This window comes from Aquarana catesbeiana, linkage group LG08 (assembly GCF_042186555.1).
Source record: "Aquarana catesbeiana isolate 2022-GZ linkage group LG08, ASM4218655v1, whole genome shotgun sequence".
Classification (NCBI taxonomy): Eukaryota; Metazoa; Chordata; class Amphibia; order Anura; family Ranidae; genus Aquarana; species Aquarana catesbeiana.
In genome coordinates, this window is record NC_133331.1 from 11,294,575 (window position 1) to 11,312,673 (window position 18,099).

The 18,099-nt window shown below is 42.7% G+C and overlaps 1 protein-coding gene across 1 annotated transcript in view; it reads right to left on the reverse strand.

Annotated features, from left to right (window-relative positions):
- Nucleotides 1-17,680, reverse strand: part of LOC141105586 (RRP12-like protein) — an 18,894-nt gene extending 1,214 nt beyond the window's left edge. The window contains exons 1-12 of the mRNA XM_073595513.1: nt 17,387-17,680; nt 14,103-14,317; nt 13,061-13,144; nt 11,249-11,325; nt 11,059-11,164; nt 9,022-9,138; nt 8,754-8,892; nt 5,777-5,904; nt 5,454-5,552; nt 3,735-3,825; nt 1,806-1,917; nt 1,285-1,385 (exon numbers count right to left, since the gene is read on the reverse strand). Coding sequence (XP_073451614.1) covers nt 1,901-1,917; nt 3,735-3,825; nt 5,454-5,552; nt 5,777-5,904; nt 8,754-8,892; nt 9,022-9,138; nt 11,059-11,164; nt 11,249-11,325; nt 13,061-13,144; nt 14,103-14,219 — 975 coding nt within the window. The 5' untranslated portion in view covers nt 14,220-14,317; nt 17,387-17,680 and the 3' untranslated portion in view covers nt 1,285-1,385; nt 1,806-1,900. The remainder of the gene's footprint in view (nt 1-1,284; nt 1,386-1,805; nt 1,918-3,734; nt 3,826-5,453; nt 5,553-5,776; nt 5,905-8,753; nt 8,893-9,021; nt 9,139-11,058; nt 11,165-11,248; nt 11,326-13,060; nt 13,145-14,102; nt 14,318-17,386) is intronic.
- Nucleotides 17,681-18,099: the final 419 nt, after the last annotated feature.

Sequence of the window (18,099 nt, forward strand, 5' to 3'; positions counted from 1 at the left end):
AAAACGCGCAAACAGAATCGCAGGACGCCCAAAAGAAATACAGGAGCTTCTTTGGGGCGACGGGCGTCCCCGTGCTTCTATTTTTACATTTTTTTTTTACTGCGATTGTCGCCCCCTCCCATACGTGGAGATGTGAGGCCCCTTTCACACTACCGCGACTTCAAAGTCGTGACATTTTACCGCAATTTCAGGGTATGCCTGTGTGAACTTGAGGTCTATGGACCTCAACTCGCATCAAAGTCGCACCAAAGTAGTACAGGGGACTACTTTGAAGTCGGTGCAGATATGAACAGTACTCATTGGAAATCATGGGGTGCGACTTGTCATGCGACTTTGCAGTCCCAAGTCGCAGGACAAGTCACACACAAGTGTGAAAGGAGCCTTAGTGCGAACACACACAATATCATACCCAATTTTTGGTAAAAACGTAAAAAGTTGGGTTGCGTTGAGTAAACAGATACCAAACATGTCAAGTCTTAAAATTGGGCACACTCGTGAAATTGCAAAACAAACAAAAAAAAAGAGCCTTTAGTTCTACTTTAACCACTTGCCTACCAGGCACTTCTGCCCCCCCCCCCTCTTGCCCAGGACTAGAATTTTTCAGCGCCGTAACACTTTGAATGACAATTGCGGTCATGTAACACTGTACACATGACATTTTTATAATTTTTTTTCCACACAAATAGAGCTTTCTTTTGGAAGTATTTAATCAGCACTTGGCTTTTTTTTAATTTTTGGTTAAACAAACCAAAAAAAAAAAAAAAAAAAATAATTTTTTATAGTTTGTTATAACATTTTGCAAACAGGTAATATTTCTCCTTCACTGATGTGCGCTGATGAGGCTGCACTGATAGGTGGCACAGATTGGCAGCTCTGGTGGGCAACGTTGGGACCAATGTCCCTTTAACAGAAGCTGGTTACCGGCTTTCTTCTTTTCCTGATAACCGGCTTCTGTTTAATCCTGTGATCAGCTGTTATTGGCTGAAAGTTGATCACATGGCCCTTTACCCCAAATCTGTGATCTGCTGAGTCCGAAGGTCTCAGCGATCACAGAGCGCGCCCCGAGGACGTCCATGTACGCCCTTCCCAGCATTGTAAGCCTGAGCTGGAGCCGGCTATAGCATGGCAGGAACTGGTTAATATGCAATTGACTCACTTTAGAAATAAAAAAATAAAAAAGGACAGTAAGGGTCATGTGACACTGGTAAATCTGCGCAGGCAAAACTTTGGGGCAGAATATTCAACATAGTTGCAGTAATTATAATGGGGTTCAGAAGGACTCACATGAACATTTTATAGAGGTGACCAGCCGGTCCTGATACTGGAGCAGAAGAGACACTTCCAATATCTTTTACATGAGGGCCGACACACTCTGTAAGAACGGACTGCAGAACAAAAAAAAAGACAGAAAAAGTTGAGCGTCATCATTGAGACCAGAATGTACATAGATTGAAAAAAGACAAAATCCATTTGGTTCAACAGAAAAATGAATAGAATAAATAAATAGAAAACCTCCATATACACAATGCTATACCCATAGTGCAAAAAAATAAAAAATAAAAACCCAATAAAGCAATTATCTAATTTGCTCCAGCTTGGAAAAAAATAAATCCCTTCCTGATCCCCCAGAAGGCAAATCAGACATGTTACCTGCATGTGCTTATGTATGATCCATCAAATTGTTTATTTTTACTATGTATCTGAATGAATCATAACATAACACACAGGCTCAACAGGAGCATACAGATGTGTTGCCAGGCAGATGTTGCTGGTCATAGCGGCTCTGTGGTCAGGAGGACATTTACCTTCATGGTTCCGGTAGCTGCAGACACAACCTGCAGATGAGGAGACAAGAGGCAGTTCATGGAGGTGGAGGAGAGGCGAGGTAGATGACCCAAACTCAGGTCACTCTGCAACCTGCAAACACAAAACAAACACAGCGTTATAACATGTAACAATAAAACTGATGACATCACTGGAGAATGCAGCCTATCCATTCACTAGAGAGCGGTGACATCACTGAGAATGCAGCCTATCCATTCACTAGAGAGCGGTTGACATCACTGAGAATGCAGCCTATCCATTCACTAGAGAGCGGTTGACATCACTGAGAATGTAGCCTATCCAGTCATTAGAGAGAGGTGACATCACTGAGAATGTAGCCTATCAAATCAGTAGAGAGAGGTGACATCACTGGAGAATGCAGCCAATCCATTCACTAGAGAGAGGTGACATCACTGAGAATGTAGCCTATCAAATCAGTAGAGAGTGGTGACATCACTGGCATCATCAGCCCACATGCGGTTACTAAACACATTTGTCTGGATGCCTTTCCTGCAGGACACGGCGATGGTTTTAAGGCAGCCATGCTGTGGAGATCAATCACCACTTGTTTCTGCAGTGACTATAATATTATGGAGGGGAATACCTTTACTGTCACAGTAGGCATAGTGTCTTTTGAAATACAATGCCTTCAACAGACAGGCAGCACATGACATATATATATGTTAACTGTCACATTGTGTCAGATTTTTAATTAAAGGCATGACAGGGATTTAGGTAAAATTAACCAGTTGCCGCCAAATCATGTACCTGGTACGTCGTTGGACTTCAAGCTCTTGTACAGGGAAGATATGCAGCTGCAGGCATCACCCCGGTACTTTTTTTTTTTTTCAAGAGACGATCGGCTCACTTGTAACAACCACCGGAGTGGCTCTCCCATCCCACCAGGAGACCCGAGCTACTGGCTGACACGTCCGCCGGCTAGTCGGGAGACCCCGAAGAAAGCCGGAGATTGGCTTTGATCAGATCTCCACTATGGTAATCCTGAGGCGCTGACTTCACTTCCGGTTTACCAGCATCTTAATGGCGCCATTTTTTTTGGAAAACCGAATATATTAAAAAAAACAAACACAGATCTTGGTGTTTTGAATGCTTTCAAGTGCAGAGGAGGGGATAGGGGGTCTTATAGATCCCAGATCTCCCCATAAAGAGGACCTGTCACATGCCTATTGCTGTCACAAGGGATGTTTACATGGCTTGTGGCAGCAATAAGTGATCAAAAAACATTTTTTTTTTTTTTAAAGCAACAGTGTAATTAAAAAAAAATATATATTTTTTAAAGTGTCCCCGTCCCCCCCATGCTAGCACGCAAAGGCGAACGCGTGCGTCATGTCACACACACACGTAAACTACGATCGTCCCCACACGTGAGGTTTTGCTGCGAACATCAGATCATGGGCAGTAATTCTAGCACCAGACCTCCTCTGTAAATCTAAACTGGTAACCTGTAAAAGCTTTTAAAGCGTTGCCTAGGGATAGTAAAATTTACGTAGTTTGTCGTCGAGCGGGCGTGCGCAATTTTAAAGCGCAACATGTTTGGTATCTATTTACTCTGCGTGACATCTTTTATATTTTACAAAAAAAATTGGGTTATGTATTTTTTTTTTATTTTTTTTTTAATGCCAAAAAAAAAAAAAACCACAAGTGTATTTATTTTCCAAAAACTGCATTTGAAAAAACCGCTGCACAAATACCGCAAGACATAAAAAATTGCAAAACCTGTCAATTTATCCCCTAGAGTCTCCACTTTAAAAAAAATAATAATGTTTGGGGATCTACCCCCAAAAAAAATAGCTTGTCACATGTAGACAAAAAGTGCCAGAAAATGCCTGGTCTTCGTGTGGTAAAAAAAAACACGTGTAAAATGCTGTAATAGGTGGAAACGTTATTACCGTGATAAGTTGCGTGAGCTTTCTCCATTACCGCCAGCCTGGCCAGTAAAGGCTGCAGGTCGTTTTCATTGGGCAGATAGTCATACAGGGCCTGTCACATAACACAAAGAATACATCAAGTTAGCATAAAGCATGCTTATTAATGAAGACAAAAAGGTTTACAGAGGAGAGAGAGAGAGAGAGAGAGAGAGAGAGAGAGAGAGAGAGAGAGAGAGAGAGAGAGAGAGCGCAGAAGAAGGAAGAAAGAATACACTGGACAACCTCCCCTCCACCCCGGTCCCCGCTGTACTTACCTTCAGGGTTGCTGAGCTGTCAGCACCCCTTCAGAGGAGGTCCAGGGATATGAAATCTCCGCTCTTCTCTGTGCTGCGAATCAGGGATGGACCAGATATCGATTCATTGTGAAGACGCTGAACATTCATTGTGAATCCGTCTGGTCCATCCCGGGAAGTGCTGCACGCAGAAGAGGGAGAGGAGCAGAGATTTCAAAATCCCCAGACCACAGGTGCCGATAGGTGCCTTGTCCAGTGTTCGTTCACCTTTACATTTTTTCGATAAAAAGGTGAACTAACCCTTTAACCGCTTCAACACCGGGCACTTTGACCACCCCTGCCCAAGCCAATTTTCAGGTTTCAGCGCTGTCACACCTTGGACAATTGCACGGTCATGTAACACTGTACACATATGAAATTTTTAGCATTTTTTTCACACAAATTGAGCTTTGTTTTGGTGGTATTTAATCACCACTGGGCTTTTAATTTTTTGCTGAAAGTCCGAAAATATAAAAAACAAAAAAAAAAAAAACATTCATAGTTTGTTATAAAATTTTGCAAATAGGTAATTTTTCTCCTTCACTGATGGGCACTGATAAGGCAGCACCGATAGGTGGCAATGATGGGCGCTGATGAGGCTACACTAATAAATGGCAATGATGGGCACTGATGAGGAGGCACTGGTGGGCACTGAGTGGCAATGATGGGCGCTGATGAGGCTGCACTGGTGGGCACTGATAGATGGCAATGATGGGCACTGATGAGGCTGCACTGATAGGTGGCAATGATGGGCACTGATGAGGCGGCACTGATATGTGGCAATGATGGGCGCTGATGAGGCGGCACTGATATGTGGCAATGATGGGCGCTGATGAGGCGGCACTGGTGGGCACTGATAGATGGCAATGATGGGCACTGATGAGGCTGCACTGATAGGCGGCAATGATGGGCACTGATGAGGCTTGCACTGGTGGGCACCATTTGGACTGCACTAATAATCAGGACACGGATAATCAGTGCCCTTCATATCAGTGTAGATGTCCCTTTTAGAGAATCCGGTTATCGGCTCTCCTCTCGCTGTCAGCATGTAATAAGGAGTGCCGATAACCGACTTCAATTTACATCCATGACCAGCTGTGATTGGACAGAGCTGATTACGTGGTAAACAGCCGCTGATTGGCTCTTTACCTCAATGTGTGATCAGCAGTGTCCTCTCGTCAGCGGGCGCTCACGGGATATGACAGCCTCCCAGAACTAGCCATCGGGGCTGTAACCGCCATTCAGCTATAGCGCGGTCAGCAAGTGGTCAAATAAAGACACAAAAAGACAGTTCTCTGCAGAGATTACAGGATGACTCCGGTATCTATGGCAACCCAGGAAGAAAATTTCTAGTAGGGCCGATACAATCTTTTATAGAAATCAGATTTCTCTGAACACATATACTCACTGTGATGATCTGGGCATTGAGCTTGGCGGACAGAGCATTGGCATTAGAGTGAGCGCTGAAGAGGGCATGGAACGCCTGCATGGCACAAGCCGTGATCATCTGCAGAGGGGAAAGAAGAAACATTTAAGAAAATGTAAAGTGAGACATGGTAACCGCTCGCCCCCTGGAAAATTTACCCCCCCCCCCCCCTTCATGACTAGGCCATTTTTGCTGAGCCAGCAGAGATTCAAACCATCTAGACGGCTTTAGTGCAGAAATAGCTGGGTGAGGGGGTATGTAAATGGTATGATACCAACCCCCCCCCCCTCCCCCAAAACACTCACCACATGGTTCAAGGTCATGACCTTCAGTAACGTCTCACAGCAAGACTTGACCACACTGACAGGGAAACACGGCAGCAGATCCTTCAGCAGGGTCAGCATGTGTAGCGTTGTGGTGGCTTCTTTACTGCCTGAAGACCATAGAGGGGGGGGGGAGGGGGACAAAGTTATACATTTATCTGATCAACACAATGATAAAGCTTTCTTTTTGGTGGTATTTAACCTTGTTTTTTTTTTTTATATATATTTTTTGCTAAACTAAAAGACACTGAATTTTGGAAAAAAAAAAAACGCGTTTTTCTTTGTTTCCGTTATATAATTTTGCAAATAATCAATCAATCAATCATTCTTCATAATTTTTAGGCCAAAATGTATTCTGCTACATTTCTTTGGCGGAAATAACGCAAATCAGAGTAATTTATAGTCTGTAGAGTCCACAAACTATGGGATATTATATCTGAAAATTGATCAATCCTGATTTCTTGAGGCCCAAAAATGTTAGGACAGTACAAATACCCCCAAAATGACACCTTTTTTTTTTGGAAAGTAGAGACACAGTCCCAATGTATTTAGTAAGAGGCATGGCGGGTTTTTTGAAGTTTGTCATAAAATTTTAGAAAATAAATAATAAAAAAATCGACAATTGTTTTTACATACTGTCACCAGTACAGCGTTATTATGTAACTGGTGTGGGGGTGATCATAGACTGACTGGTGACAGTACAAAAAAAAACAAACATTTTTTTAACACTCTGACTAGAGCAATAAAATATTTCCATAGTAACATTTTACTACTCTGGGGAAGTGATGTTTTTTTTTCTTTTTTAATATTTTTTTTTTTTTTTTTTTTTTTACACACACATTATGTTTACATTGCATTACATTGCAATAAGCAAGCATTTTACTGAATGAAACTGATTCATTTAGGTTTCTTTTGTTGCGATTAGCTAATCACATGGTACAGATGGGCTGCGATTGGCCCTGTCTGTACCATGTGATCATTGTGACCAATCACAGCTAGCAACACAATTGCACACAATAGTTGGCATAAAAAAGAAGCCAGCCATTGTTTACAATTGGCATGTGATCTGCTGGGATTGGTCACAGCGATCACATGGTACCGGTAGAGGGCCAGTACACTGATCAGTCATCGAACACAGGCAGGGACAGATCGTGCTGCAGTGCAGCCTTGCGGACGCGTGCAAGGCACGATCCTGGAGGACGTCATATGACGTCCATCCGGATCGACAAATGTTCCACCCGGCTGTCATTTTGCTACAGGACGGGTGGGTGATGGTTAACCACTTGCCGACCAACTGCCATCACTGTACACAATGGATGGCACGAAAAGGAAGCCGGCCCGTGATTGTGTAACGCATGCCCCCAGCTCCTCCCCACTGCGTCCTATCATCAGAAACTTCTCCCACTTGAACTTTGTTATAACATTGTATTTACTTTTGAAGTCTGACCTTCAGGCCACTTTCCCACTGAGGCGCTTTACCGGCGTTTTTGCACTAAATATAGCGCCTGTAAACTGCCTCTTCTGCAGCCCCAGTGTGAAAGCCCGAGTGCGTTCACACTGGGGCAGTGCGCTTGCAGGACAGGAAAGAAAAAAAAAGTTCTTTAAACAGCATGTTTGGGGCGGTGCGGGAGCGGAGTACACACTGCTCCCCCACCGCCCTTGCCCATTGAAATAAATAGGTGCCACTTTCAAAGCAGCACTAAGGGGGCACTTTTAACCCCTTCTGGGGTTATGGCTGATGGCTTCAGCCATGAGCCCTATAAACCACTCCAAAACCCACAACATATATACTAATAATTCATATATATATATATATATAATGCGTATAATACAGAATTTATATAGCGCCGACAGTTTACGCAGAGCTTTACAAAAATATATATATATATATATATATATATATATATATATATATATAAATTTATTATATATTTAACACACACACTAGGGATCAACCGATATTGTTTTTCGGTGCTGAAACAATAACAATAATTTTGGCAACCTCTCAGGGCGATAGCCGATATGGTCTGCCAATATGCTGTACATTTAAAAAAAAAATAAATAAAAAATTTTACACTTTTTAAAAATTTTTTATCACTGTTATTGCTGTCACAATGAATGCAAACATCCCGTGTGACAGCAATAGGCAGTGACAGGTTCTCTTCACGAAGACCCCAAACCCCTCCACTGCACTTGAAAGTATTCAAAACGTCAAGATCAGCGTTTCTGAATACTTTCTATTTTTTAAAACTGGTGCTTTTAAGAGGTCAGTAATCCGGGAAGTGATGTCATGGGTTACCAGGTCCAAACGAAGCATTGGCTTTGTTCGGGTCTTCGGCCAGCCGGTGGCGACCAGCTGATTGCTCGGGCCCCCTGGTGGGACAGGAGAGCCCAGGCGAGCGGCGGAAGGCAGCAGGAGGGGGGTGTCACCTGCCACTGTTTGTAATAACAGCCGAGCGGCTGCTGAGCTGCATCGGTTGTTGTTACAATAAAGCCGACCGTCCGCTCTAGAGAGCAGTACCGGGGTGGTGCAAGCAATATCGGTCTAGTTTGCGACCAATACTGATTTTTCAGAAAATGCTGATAACGGCCTTACCGAAAAACGGTTGATCCCTAATATACGTATAGTGATCGAGAAGTGGGTAAAGGTCACCAACATTTTCGAAAGTTGCTTCAGTCTATTGTAGCAAAACTCTAATACTTCCAGGAAGGGCAGGACCTCACACGGGAGTAGAGGTGACTTTTATTTCACCAGCAGTCTATTGGGAACAATCATGATTTGTAGAAGTTGGAAGATTTCAGCTTCAAATTTTTAAACAAAATTTTCAGTCTTGATATTTGAGGTTGAGGTTTTGAGGCATTATTCCTCCCACTGACTCTGCACTCTTCCTTCTATACCCAGCTCTTACTCTACCCTTCCCCCAGTGTTCTGTCCCTTCCCACAAAATACAACTCTCACCTCCCGATTTCTCGATCTCCTGGACACAAAATTTAGCGGTGGACTGGGCAGCAGGATGGTGAGCGGGGGCGGAGTCTGTAAACATGAACTCGCTGCCTTTCAGGATGGAGCACACGCCAAGCTGAGCGGCCTTCCGCACCTACGACAAAAAAAAAAAAAAAAAATCACACATACGGAGGATCAGATCATATTAAAAAAGTACCCACAGACCTCTGAAGACTTCCTTTTCTAAAAGATCTCTTGTTTTTTTTCCTGGTCTACAACTTACTTTTGGCTTTGCATGGACAGTGAAGCTCAGTAAGCCATGGTACACCTGCAGAGTGGAGGGATAACTCCATGCAGACAGGTCCTGTTTCGGAAGCAACACTGACAAACATGAAACGATCTGAAAAAAAAAAATAAATAAAAATTAAAAAAAAGAAGACGATGTAATAATGAGATTGCAGAAAGACATACAAAAGTATATGAAAATAGACATCGCCATCACCGTTGTACTGCAATCCGTGCTCCCACACTCTAAAAATATGTATGAATCTACTAAACACAATATATGAAAGTGCAAGGTGCTACATGTGCAAAAAAGCAAAAAGTATCAATTAAAGTGATTGTTAGTTAAAAAAAACGAAAAAAAAAAAAAAAAAAAAAAAAAAAAACAACTCCTCCTTTACAAACATGTTATACTTGCCTCCACTGTGCAGCTCGTTTTGCAGAGAGAGGCCCCGATGACTGCCAGGTGTTCTTTCACCTTAATGCATAGGATTTTTTTTTTTTTTTTTACCAAAAATATCGCAATAAGCGTATATTGATTGGTGGCAACAGTTATAGCCTCTACAAACTATGGGAAAGATTTATGGCATTTATTATTTCATTTATTTTATTTTTTTTTGTAGAAAAATGGCGGTGATCTGCCATTTTTAGCAGGCCTGTGACATTGCGGCGGACAGATCAAACACTTTTGAGTTTTTTGGGACCATTTACATTATATTAAAAATGCACTGATTACGGTGTAAATGTCACTGGCAGGGAAGGGGTGTGTTCCCCTCGGTGTGTTCTGTGTGGGGATGTGACAAGGAGGGGAGACATATCAATATTCCTACTTAGGAACAAACAATATGGCTCCTCTCCTCTGACAGCACAAGGATTTGATTTGTGCGTATACACACACACAAATCCCCGTGCTGGCACTCGTGCATGCGATAGCGCGTGACTGTCAGTGATTGTGCCTGCGCATCGGGTCCCACAGCAGTGCACGCCCCCTCTGGTGGCCAAAAGGGGTAGGACGTACCCATACGGGGTTTCACCCAAGGGAGCCATTCTGCCGCAGTATATCTGCGGGAGCCGGTCGGGAACCGGTTAAAGGTAAAGCTGGCTTTAGAACCAGTTTAACCACTTACCGACCGGCTCACGCCGATACACGGCGCCACAGTGGCACGTTCCATCAAAAGGACGTATGGGAACGTCTTCTCCTTTCAAAGCCACCGTGTGCGCGCGCCTGCTGCATGGCAGGGGATCCGATGCGCGTAACCGGCGGGGGCGCGATCGCCGCTGGCAACCCACGTTCGCGAGAGCCAGAACGGGGATTTGCTTGTGTAAAACGTACAAATCCCTGTTCTGTCAGGGGAGAGGAGACAGATTGTTTGTTCCTAGTAAGTAGGAACAGCGATATGTCTCCTCCCCCCCACAGTAAGAAACACTCACCAGGGAACACATTTAACCCCTTGATCGCCCCCTAGTGTTAACCCCTTCCCTACCAGTGACATTTACACAGTAATCAGTGCATTTTTATAGCTCTGATCGCTGTATAAATGTAAATGGTCCATAAAAATGTGATAAAAGTGTCCGATTTGTCGGCCGCAATGTTGCAGTACCGCTAAAAAAAAAATAATTAAAATGCCATAAATCTATCCCCTATTTTGTAGATGCTATAACGTTTGCGCAAACCAATTGATATACGCTTATTGCGATTTTTATTTACCAAAAATACGAAGAATATATATTGGCCTAAACAGACGAAATTAGATTTTTTTAAAAAAAACATTTTTTGGGTATATTTATTATAGCAAAAAGAAATGTTTTTTTTTAATTTTTCCCAAAATTGTCGCATTTTTTGTTTATAGCGCAAAAAATAAAAACCGCAGAGGTGATCAAATACCACCAAAAGAAAGCTCCATTTGTGGGGAAAAAAAGGACGTCAATTTTGTTTGGGTGCAGCGTCGCACGACGCTGTGACGGGACCAGCTTCTCTAAAATTACAGAAACATGAAAATCTAAAAACACAGGATAATACAAAAGGAACACGACTTACCCATCTAAGAGCGGAGGTGCTGCCGCTGGTGGCCTGTGAGGACATAATATCCATGAAGGCCTTAGACGTGTCCGAGAATTTCTTAATCAGCACAGGACCCGGAACCCTAAAACACATCATCAGTTACTGGAGGATGAAGGACCAATGACCCGTAACCACTGGGGGGGGGGGCGTTGACAGACAGGCTTACCTTTTCAGAACCAGGTTCAGCAGGTAGGCAACGGCAGACAGCGACTCCGCAGACTCAACAGCTTCCAGAGTGGTCATCTATGGGAGAGAAAAAAAAAAAAAGAATATATAAAAATTTTTGTTTTTATGTTCTGCAGTGTACAGACAAACCATGGAGGGATTTCCACATTTAATCTCCTTATCAGTTAGTAAAATGAAGAGAAAACCAAATCATAAGCAAAAAAGTGTCACCTGGAGGACGATTTTCAGAGCGAGAACTGCTTAACTCCCACAGGTTTCAGTTTTATTAAATAGCAATACAGTAGTAAACTCAAAACGAAGTTGTAAAAGTGGAACTTCTGCTTACCTAATTCCATCCCCCTCTCCGGTGCCACATTTTCAGGGGGGGAGGGGGGAGCAGGTAACTTTTTTTTTTTTTTTTTTTTATTATAGGTACCCTGTCCCCACTCCTGGGTAACCGGGCTGCGGCAAGTTACGTTAAGAGCTCGGCCCCCTTCTGCCGGGCCAGTGAGAGAGTGCAGAGCGCATGCGCAGTAGGGGACCCGGCGGTGAAGCCCGCAAGGCTACACTGCCAGGCTCCCTTACCCGCAACCAAGGCGGCAGCACCTGTCCATCGACTGAGGTGCCAACATCGCTGGACTCCAGGACAGGCAAGTTTTCTAATGTTAAGGCTGCATTCACACCCGAGCGTTTTCAGCTCATAAAACGCCTGAAAAACACCCAACAACCATTCATTTCAATAGCACCTGTTCACATCCGAGCGTTTTGTCAACTGAAGCAAAAACGCCTGAAAAACGCCCTAATCTCAAAAAATAACATGAGCTTCTTTGGGACAGATTACAGGTGTTTCTCTGCCTTTTACATTGGTGACCTGAACAAAACATCGGCAAAAACGAGGCAAAATGCGCAGTAAAAAACGCGCAACTTTGAAATGCTCAGGTGTCAATGTAGCCTAAAAATCAGCAGCTACAGTACGTGGTGCTGCTGACTTTAAATTTTTTTTTTTTTAAAAGGGGCGAGCGGAAGGAACTCCACTTTAAAACAAAAATTTAAAAAAATCTTCTCCCTGCAAGGTAATGTCATAATGTGCTAGTAGGCTTCACCTACTGGCACATTATGAAAATGTTATCTAAGAACGAAGCCCTCCAGTGGCGCGCTGTCATCGCTGAGCTTCCATCTTCACCCGGTCTTCTTTCTGGGTTCGCGGGGCTCCGGCTGCTTGAACGGCCAATCTGCGATGACATCACTCCCTTCCATGCGCGCGGGAGTCTCGGCCACGGCACAGATCTCTGAAGGTAACGGCACGAGTATGCTGCTCCTTCAGTGTGACGTCACCGGCTGCAGGGACATTGAATATCTCCTGTACGGCGCACATTTAGTAGATGTTCCCCGTAGTTACAAGGACTCTTTATTATAAGCTTACCTGTAGGTAGAAGTGTCCAATGGGAGTTCACTACCACTTTAAGCCCCCGTTCACATGGGAGCGACTTCGCATGCAATTTGACGGTGGCACCGGTCAAATTGGTGCGACGCCGACTTTGCGGTGCCACACCAATTTGAAACAGTAGTACATGCGTTGCTTTTGCCGAATTTGCTCTTCCAATGTCAGCTCTGCAAAGACAACAGAGCTAGCGGTGGCTGAGGGGAAAAAAGATGATCCTAAATGCCGCATCTGCGGTGGGTCCGGATGGGACATTGACTTGGTCAGGACCCGGACCGTGGTCCACCATTTAGAGACGCCCGTTTTATTGCATTATAGTGCAGCACATTTGAAAAATGAAGACAATGGCAACCATGCAGAGAAATCACTCACCAGAGCAGCAAAGTATTCCGTTTCTGTCTCCTTCCCTCCCTGAGAGCGGATCACTTCTGTTACTGCAGCCAGAACCGCACAGATCTAAAAAGACAATCAATTAAGTCTCAGATCTATACTTTGTATCGGTGATAGAAGTCCTAGAACACAAATGAATGCAACAGTTATAACGCTACATTGGAGCAAACAATAGATAACGACTTCTCACTAATCACCAATGTAAGGAACATTCTTCTCACTGATCACCAATGTAAGGGACATTCTTCCCACTGATCACCAATGTAAGGAACATTCTTCTCACTGACCACCAATGTAAGGGACATTCTTCTCACTGATCACCAATGTAAGGAACATTCTTCTCACTGATCACCAATGTAAGGAACATTCTTCTCACTGATCACCAATGTAAGGAGCATTCTTCTCACTGATCACCAATGTAAGGAACATTCTTCTCACTGATCACCAATGTAAGGAGCATTCTTCTCACTGATCACCAATGTAAGGAACATTCTTCTCACTGATCACCAATGTAAGGGACATTCTTCCTCCTAACCGCCCACACAGATGTGTCAATCATTCTTCCTCCATTGTGATGTGACTATTTTACAATAAAACACTCGGTTGGTATTTGGTGATCTGTGGTGTGTTGGCAGAGATGTATATGGCCCTTTGATGCTTCCAGTCTCCCGATACTTCTCAGCCTAATCCAGGAACGTGTGTAATGAGAATGTTCATATTCAATGATCTACAAGTCCCATCTGCCGCTGAGGCAGGCAGCTTGTAGTTCTGAATGAACTATGAGCGCTCTGGTAGTTCACTGAACCTTCCTGCTCTTCAGTAATTACCTCCCCTAGGGGCAGACAGCGGTAATGACAGTCTGCAGGAGCCGGACATTGTACCCACCATCTACTGATTATAGGTGCAATGCTCTGCAGGCTAGAAAAACAAATGCATATTTCTGTATTTGCAAAACAATGTGCAGTTATTGGTTATTAGATGAAAAGTTATCCTTCAAAGGTCTACAACCCGAGTCGTCACCCACCTCCTTGTGAGCGGCCGAGTTGGACTCCCAGAATCTCTGGACTTTGTTGAAGGTGATGTTGGTGCAATCGGAGAGGCCGCTGAGGAAGGTGGCCCCGGATCTTTCTGTGACGGCCATTTCCTCCTCCTCTTCCTCCGGCCTCTTCTGTATGGACAGGGAACCCGACTGCAGGTCATTGTGCAGCTTTACAGCGTCTACCGTCAGATCACTCTTCCCTGGAGAGCAGAAAAATGATCAACCAATGACAGGTGAGGACACAGGTATCATGTAAGGTGGAGCACAGGTATCACAAACCTGGAGATGTTTTCACCGGATTGGAAGGACTTTTAAAGTCACTTGCCAACCGCAAATATGATATAAAAAATATATAATTTATACACACCCTATATTACCAAAAGTATTGGGACGCCTGCCTTTACACACACATGAACTTTAATGACATCCCAGTCTTAGTCCGTAGGGTTCAATATTGAGTTGGCTCCGCCCTTTGCAGCTATAACAGCTTCAACTCTTCTGGGAAGGCCGTCCACAAGGTTTAGGAGTGTGTCTATGGGAATGTTTGACCATTCTTCCAGAAGTACATTTGTGGGGTCAGGCACTGATGTTGGACGAGAAGGCCTGGCTGGCAGTCTCCACTCTAAATCATCCCAAAGGTGTTCTATCGGGTTGAGGTCAGGACTCTGTGCAGGTCAGTCAAGTTCCTCCACCCCAAACTCGCTCATCCATGTCTTTATGGACCTTGCTTTGTGCACTGGTCCAAATCATTTGGTGGAGGGGGGATTATGGTGTGGGGGTTGTTTTTCAGGGATTGGGCTTGGCCCCTTAGTTCCAGTGAAGGGAACTCTTAAAGGGTCAGCATACCAAGACATTTTGGACAATTTCATGCTCCCAACTTTGTGGGAACAGTTTTGGGACGGCCCCTTCCTGTTCCAACATGAGTGCCCACCACAAAGTTGGGAACATGAAAATGTCTTGGTATGCCGACACCTTAAGAATTCGATCAGTCCTGATGTACTTAAGGCCGATCTCTTTTGTTGAGACTCAAAAAACGCCAGGAAAGTACAAATACCCCCCAAAATACCCCTTATTAAAGTAGTTGAAAGTAGACAGTCCAAGGTGTTTAGAAAGAGGCATTGCTGTTTTTTTTTATTTTTCTTTGTATTTCTTAACCACTTCCCGCCAGCCAAATGATGGCGCGGCTCTCGTCCTGAGTGAACGGCTTACTACAGCCTCCCAGAACGACCGCGCATCGTGACGATCGCTGGTGCGGTGTGTCAGTCAGACACACCGCTACACCGATCTCGGTAAAGAGCCTCCAACGTAGGCTCTTTACCACGTGATCAGCCGTGTCCAATCACAATGTAAACAGGAATAGCCGTTGATCGGCTTTTCCTCACTCGCGTCTGACAGACGCCGATCGGCTGCTCTCCTGACAAAAGGGGGGGTCTGTGCTGATTGTTTATCAGCGCAGCCCCCCCTCGGATGCCCGCCCAGGACCACCAGGGATTGGCACCACCCTGGTCCACCAGGTATGCCCCCCTAGACCACCAGGCAGCTGCCAATCAGTGCCCATCCCCAATGCCTGCCAGTGCCATCAGTGATGCCTATCAATACCATCAGTGCCACCCATAAGTACCCACCAGTGCAGCCTTTCAGTGTCACCCATGAGTGCCCAGTGCTGCATATCAGTGCCACCTACCAGTGCCCATCAGTGAAGGAGGAAGCTTAGTTATTTACAAAATTTTACAACAGAAACAAAAGAAAAACTTTTTTTTTTCCCCAAAATTTTAGGTTTTTTTTTATTTAATGTTTAGCAACAAATAGAAAAAAAAAACCGCAGAGTTGATCAAATACCACCAAAAGAAAGTTCTATTTGTGGGGAAAAAATGATAAAAATTTAATTTGGGTACAGCGTAGCATGACCGCGCAATTGTCATTTAACCACTTCAATACCGGGCATTTTCACCCTCTTCCTTCCCAAGCCAATTTTCAGCTTTCAGCACTGTCACACTTTGAATAACAATTGCGCGGTCATGCTACACAGTACCCAAATTAAATTTTTATCATTTTTTCCCTACAAATAGAACTTTCTTTTGGTGGTATTTGATCACCTCTGCGGTTTTTATTTCTTGCGCTATAAACAAAACAAGAGTGACGAGTTTGAAAAAAAACACAATATTTTTTACTTTTTGCTATAATAAATATCCAAATTTTTTTTTTTTAACAAATTTTTTCCTCAGTTTAGGCCGATATCTATTCTTCTACATATTTTTGGTAAAAAATATCACAAGAAGCGTATATTTATTGGTTTGCGCAAAAATGATAGCGTCTACAAAATAAGGGGATAAATTTATAGCATTTTTATTATTTTTTTTTTTTTTACTAGTAATGGCGGCTATCTGCGATTTTTATCGTGACTGCGATATTGTCATATGACGGTCGGCGGGCAGCAAGTGGTTAAACAGCAACAAACGGCCTGGGCAGGAAGGGGGTGTAAGTGCCCGATATTGAAGTGGTTAATAAAAAGCTCAATTTTTTTTTATCATATATTGTCACCAGTGTAGTACCGCGTTGTCATATAACTCATATGGCAGCGATCCGAGACACTGACCGGTGACAGTATGTGAAAAATTATATATATATTTATTATTTTTTTATATCTATAGTAACACTGTACTACTACTATGAGGTCATCAGGATTTTTTTTTTTTCACCTTATGATTACCTAATAAAAATAACACACACACATATTATATATATATATATATATATATATATATATATATATATATATATATATATATATATATATATATATATTTTTTTTTTTTTTTTAATTATTTTTCACATACTGTCGCCAGTCAGTTTTTTTTTTCCCTCATATCATCACTACTATGTAATTTTCTATGTTTAATTTTTTTATGTAAACTTCTTTTTTAAAATGAGGATTATTCATTTAATATTCAGAAAAAAAAAAATTATATATATATATATATATATATATATATATATATATATATATATATATATATATATGATTTTTTTATATTTTTTTTTTACTTATATATTTTTTTTTATAATATTAAATGAAAATAATCCTCATTTTAAGAACAATATAATAATAATTGTAGCAGAAAAAATATAATACATAGTAGTGATATGAAAAAAAAAATAATAAAAAATAAATAAAAAGAAAGGGAACAATATTATCATTGTAATTGTTACTTTAATTAATAATGCTCAAAATAATGATAGTGATCGTCTCTCCCCTCCCCCTCTCTCACCGGAACTCCGGCTGAAGAACCGGCTCCGTGCGGCCTCCCGGTGTCTCCTCTCCTCGGGGTTGCAGTCGCTGCTGTGCCCCTTCTTCCAGCGCTTCACCTTCCCGGCCACCCCGGGGCGCAGCTTCCCCGACTTACACCGATCACTTCCGGGCGGAGCTCTATGGTGATCACAGGAAGCACTTGGTGGTGATCGCACTCTATAGGAAGTGCTGGCCTCTGGCGGCACCGGGGAGCATTGCAGTCCCTGAAATGTCACCAGAAAATCTACAGAGCGGAATTCAGCTTATAATATTACATTAAAATAAATAAAACGAATCAAACATACATAATTATTACATTTTATTAACCACTTAAGGACCGAGCCTCTTTCTGAGATTTCTGGTTTACAAGTTAAAAACAGTTTGTTTTTTTTTTTTGCTAGAAAATTACTTAGAACCCCCAAACATTATATATATATATATATATTTTTTTTTTTTCTAACACCCTAGAGAATAAAATGGCGGTCTTTGCACTACATTCTGTCACATCGTATTTGCGCAGCGGTCTTACAAGCGCACTTTTTTTGTAAAAAAAATACACTTTTTTTAATTGAAAAATAAGACAACAGTAAAGTTAGCCCATTTTTTTTTTTTTTTTTTTTAATATTGTGAAAGATAATGTTACACCAAGTAAATTGATACCCAACACGTCACGCTTGAAAATTGCTGCTCACC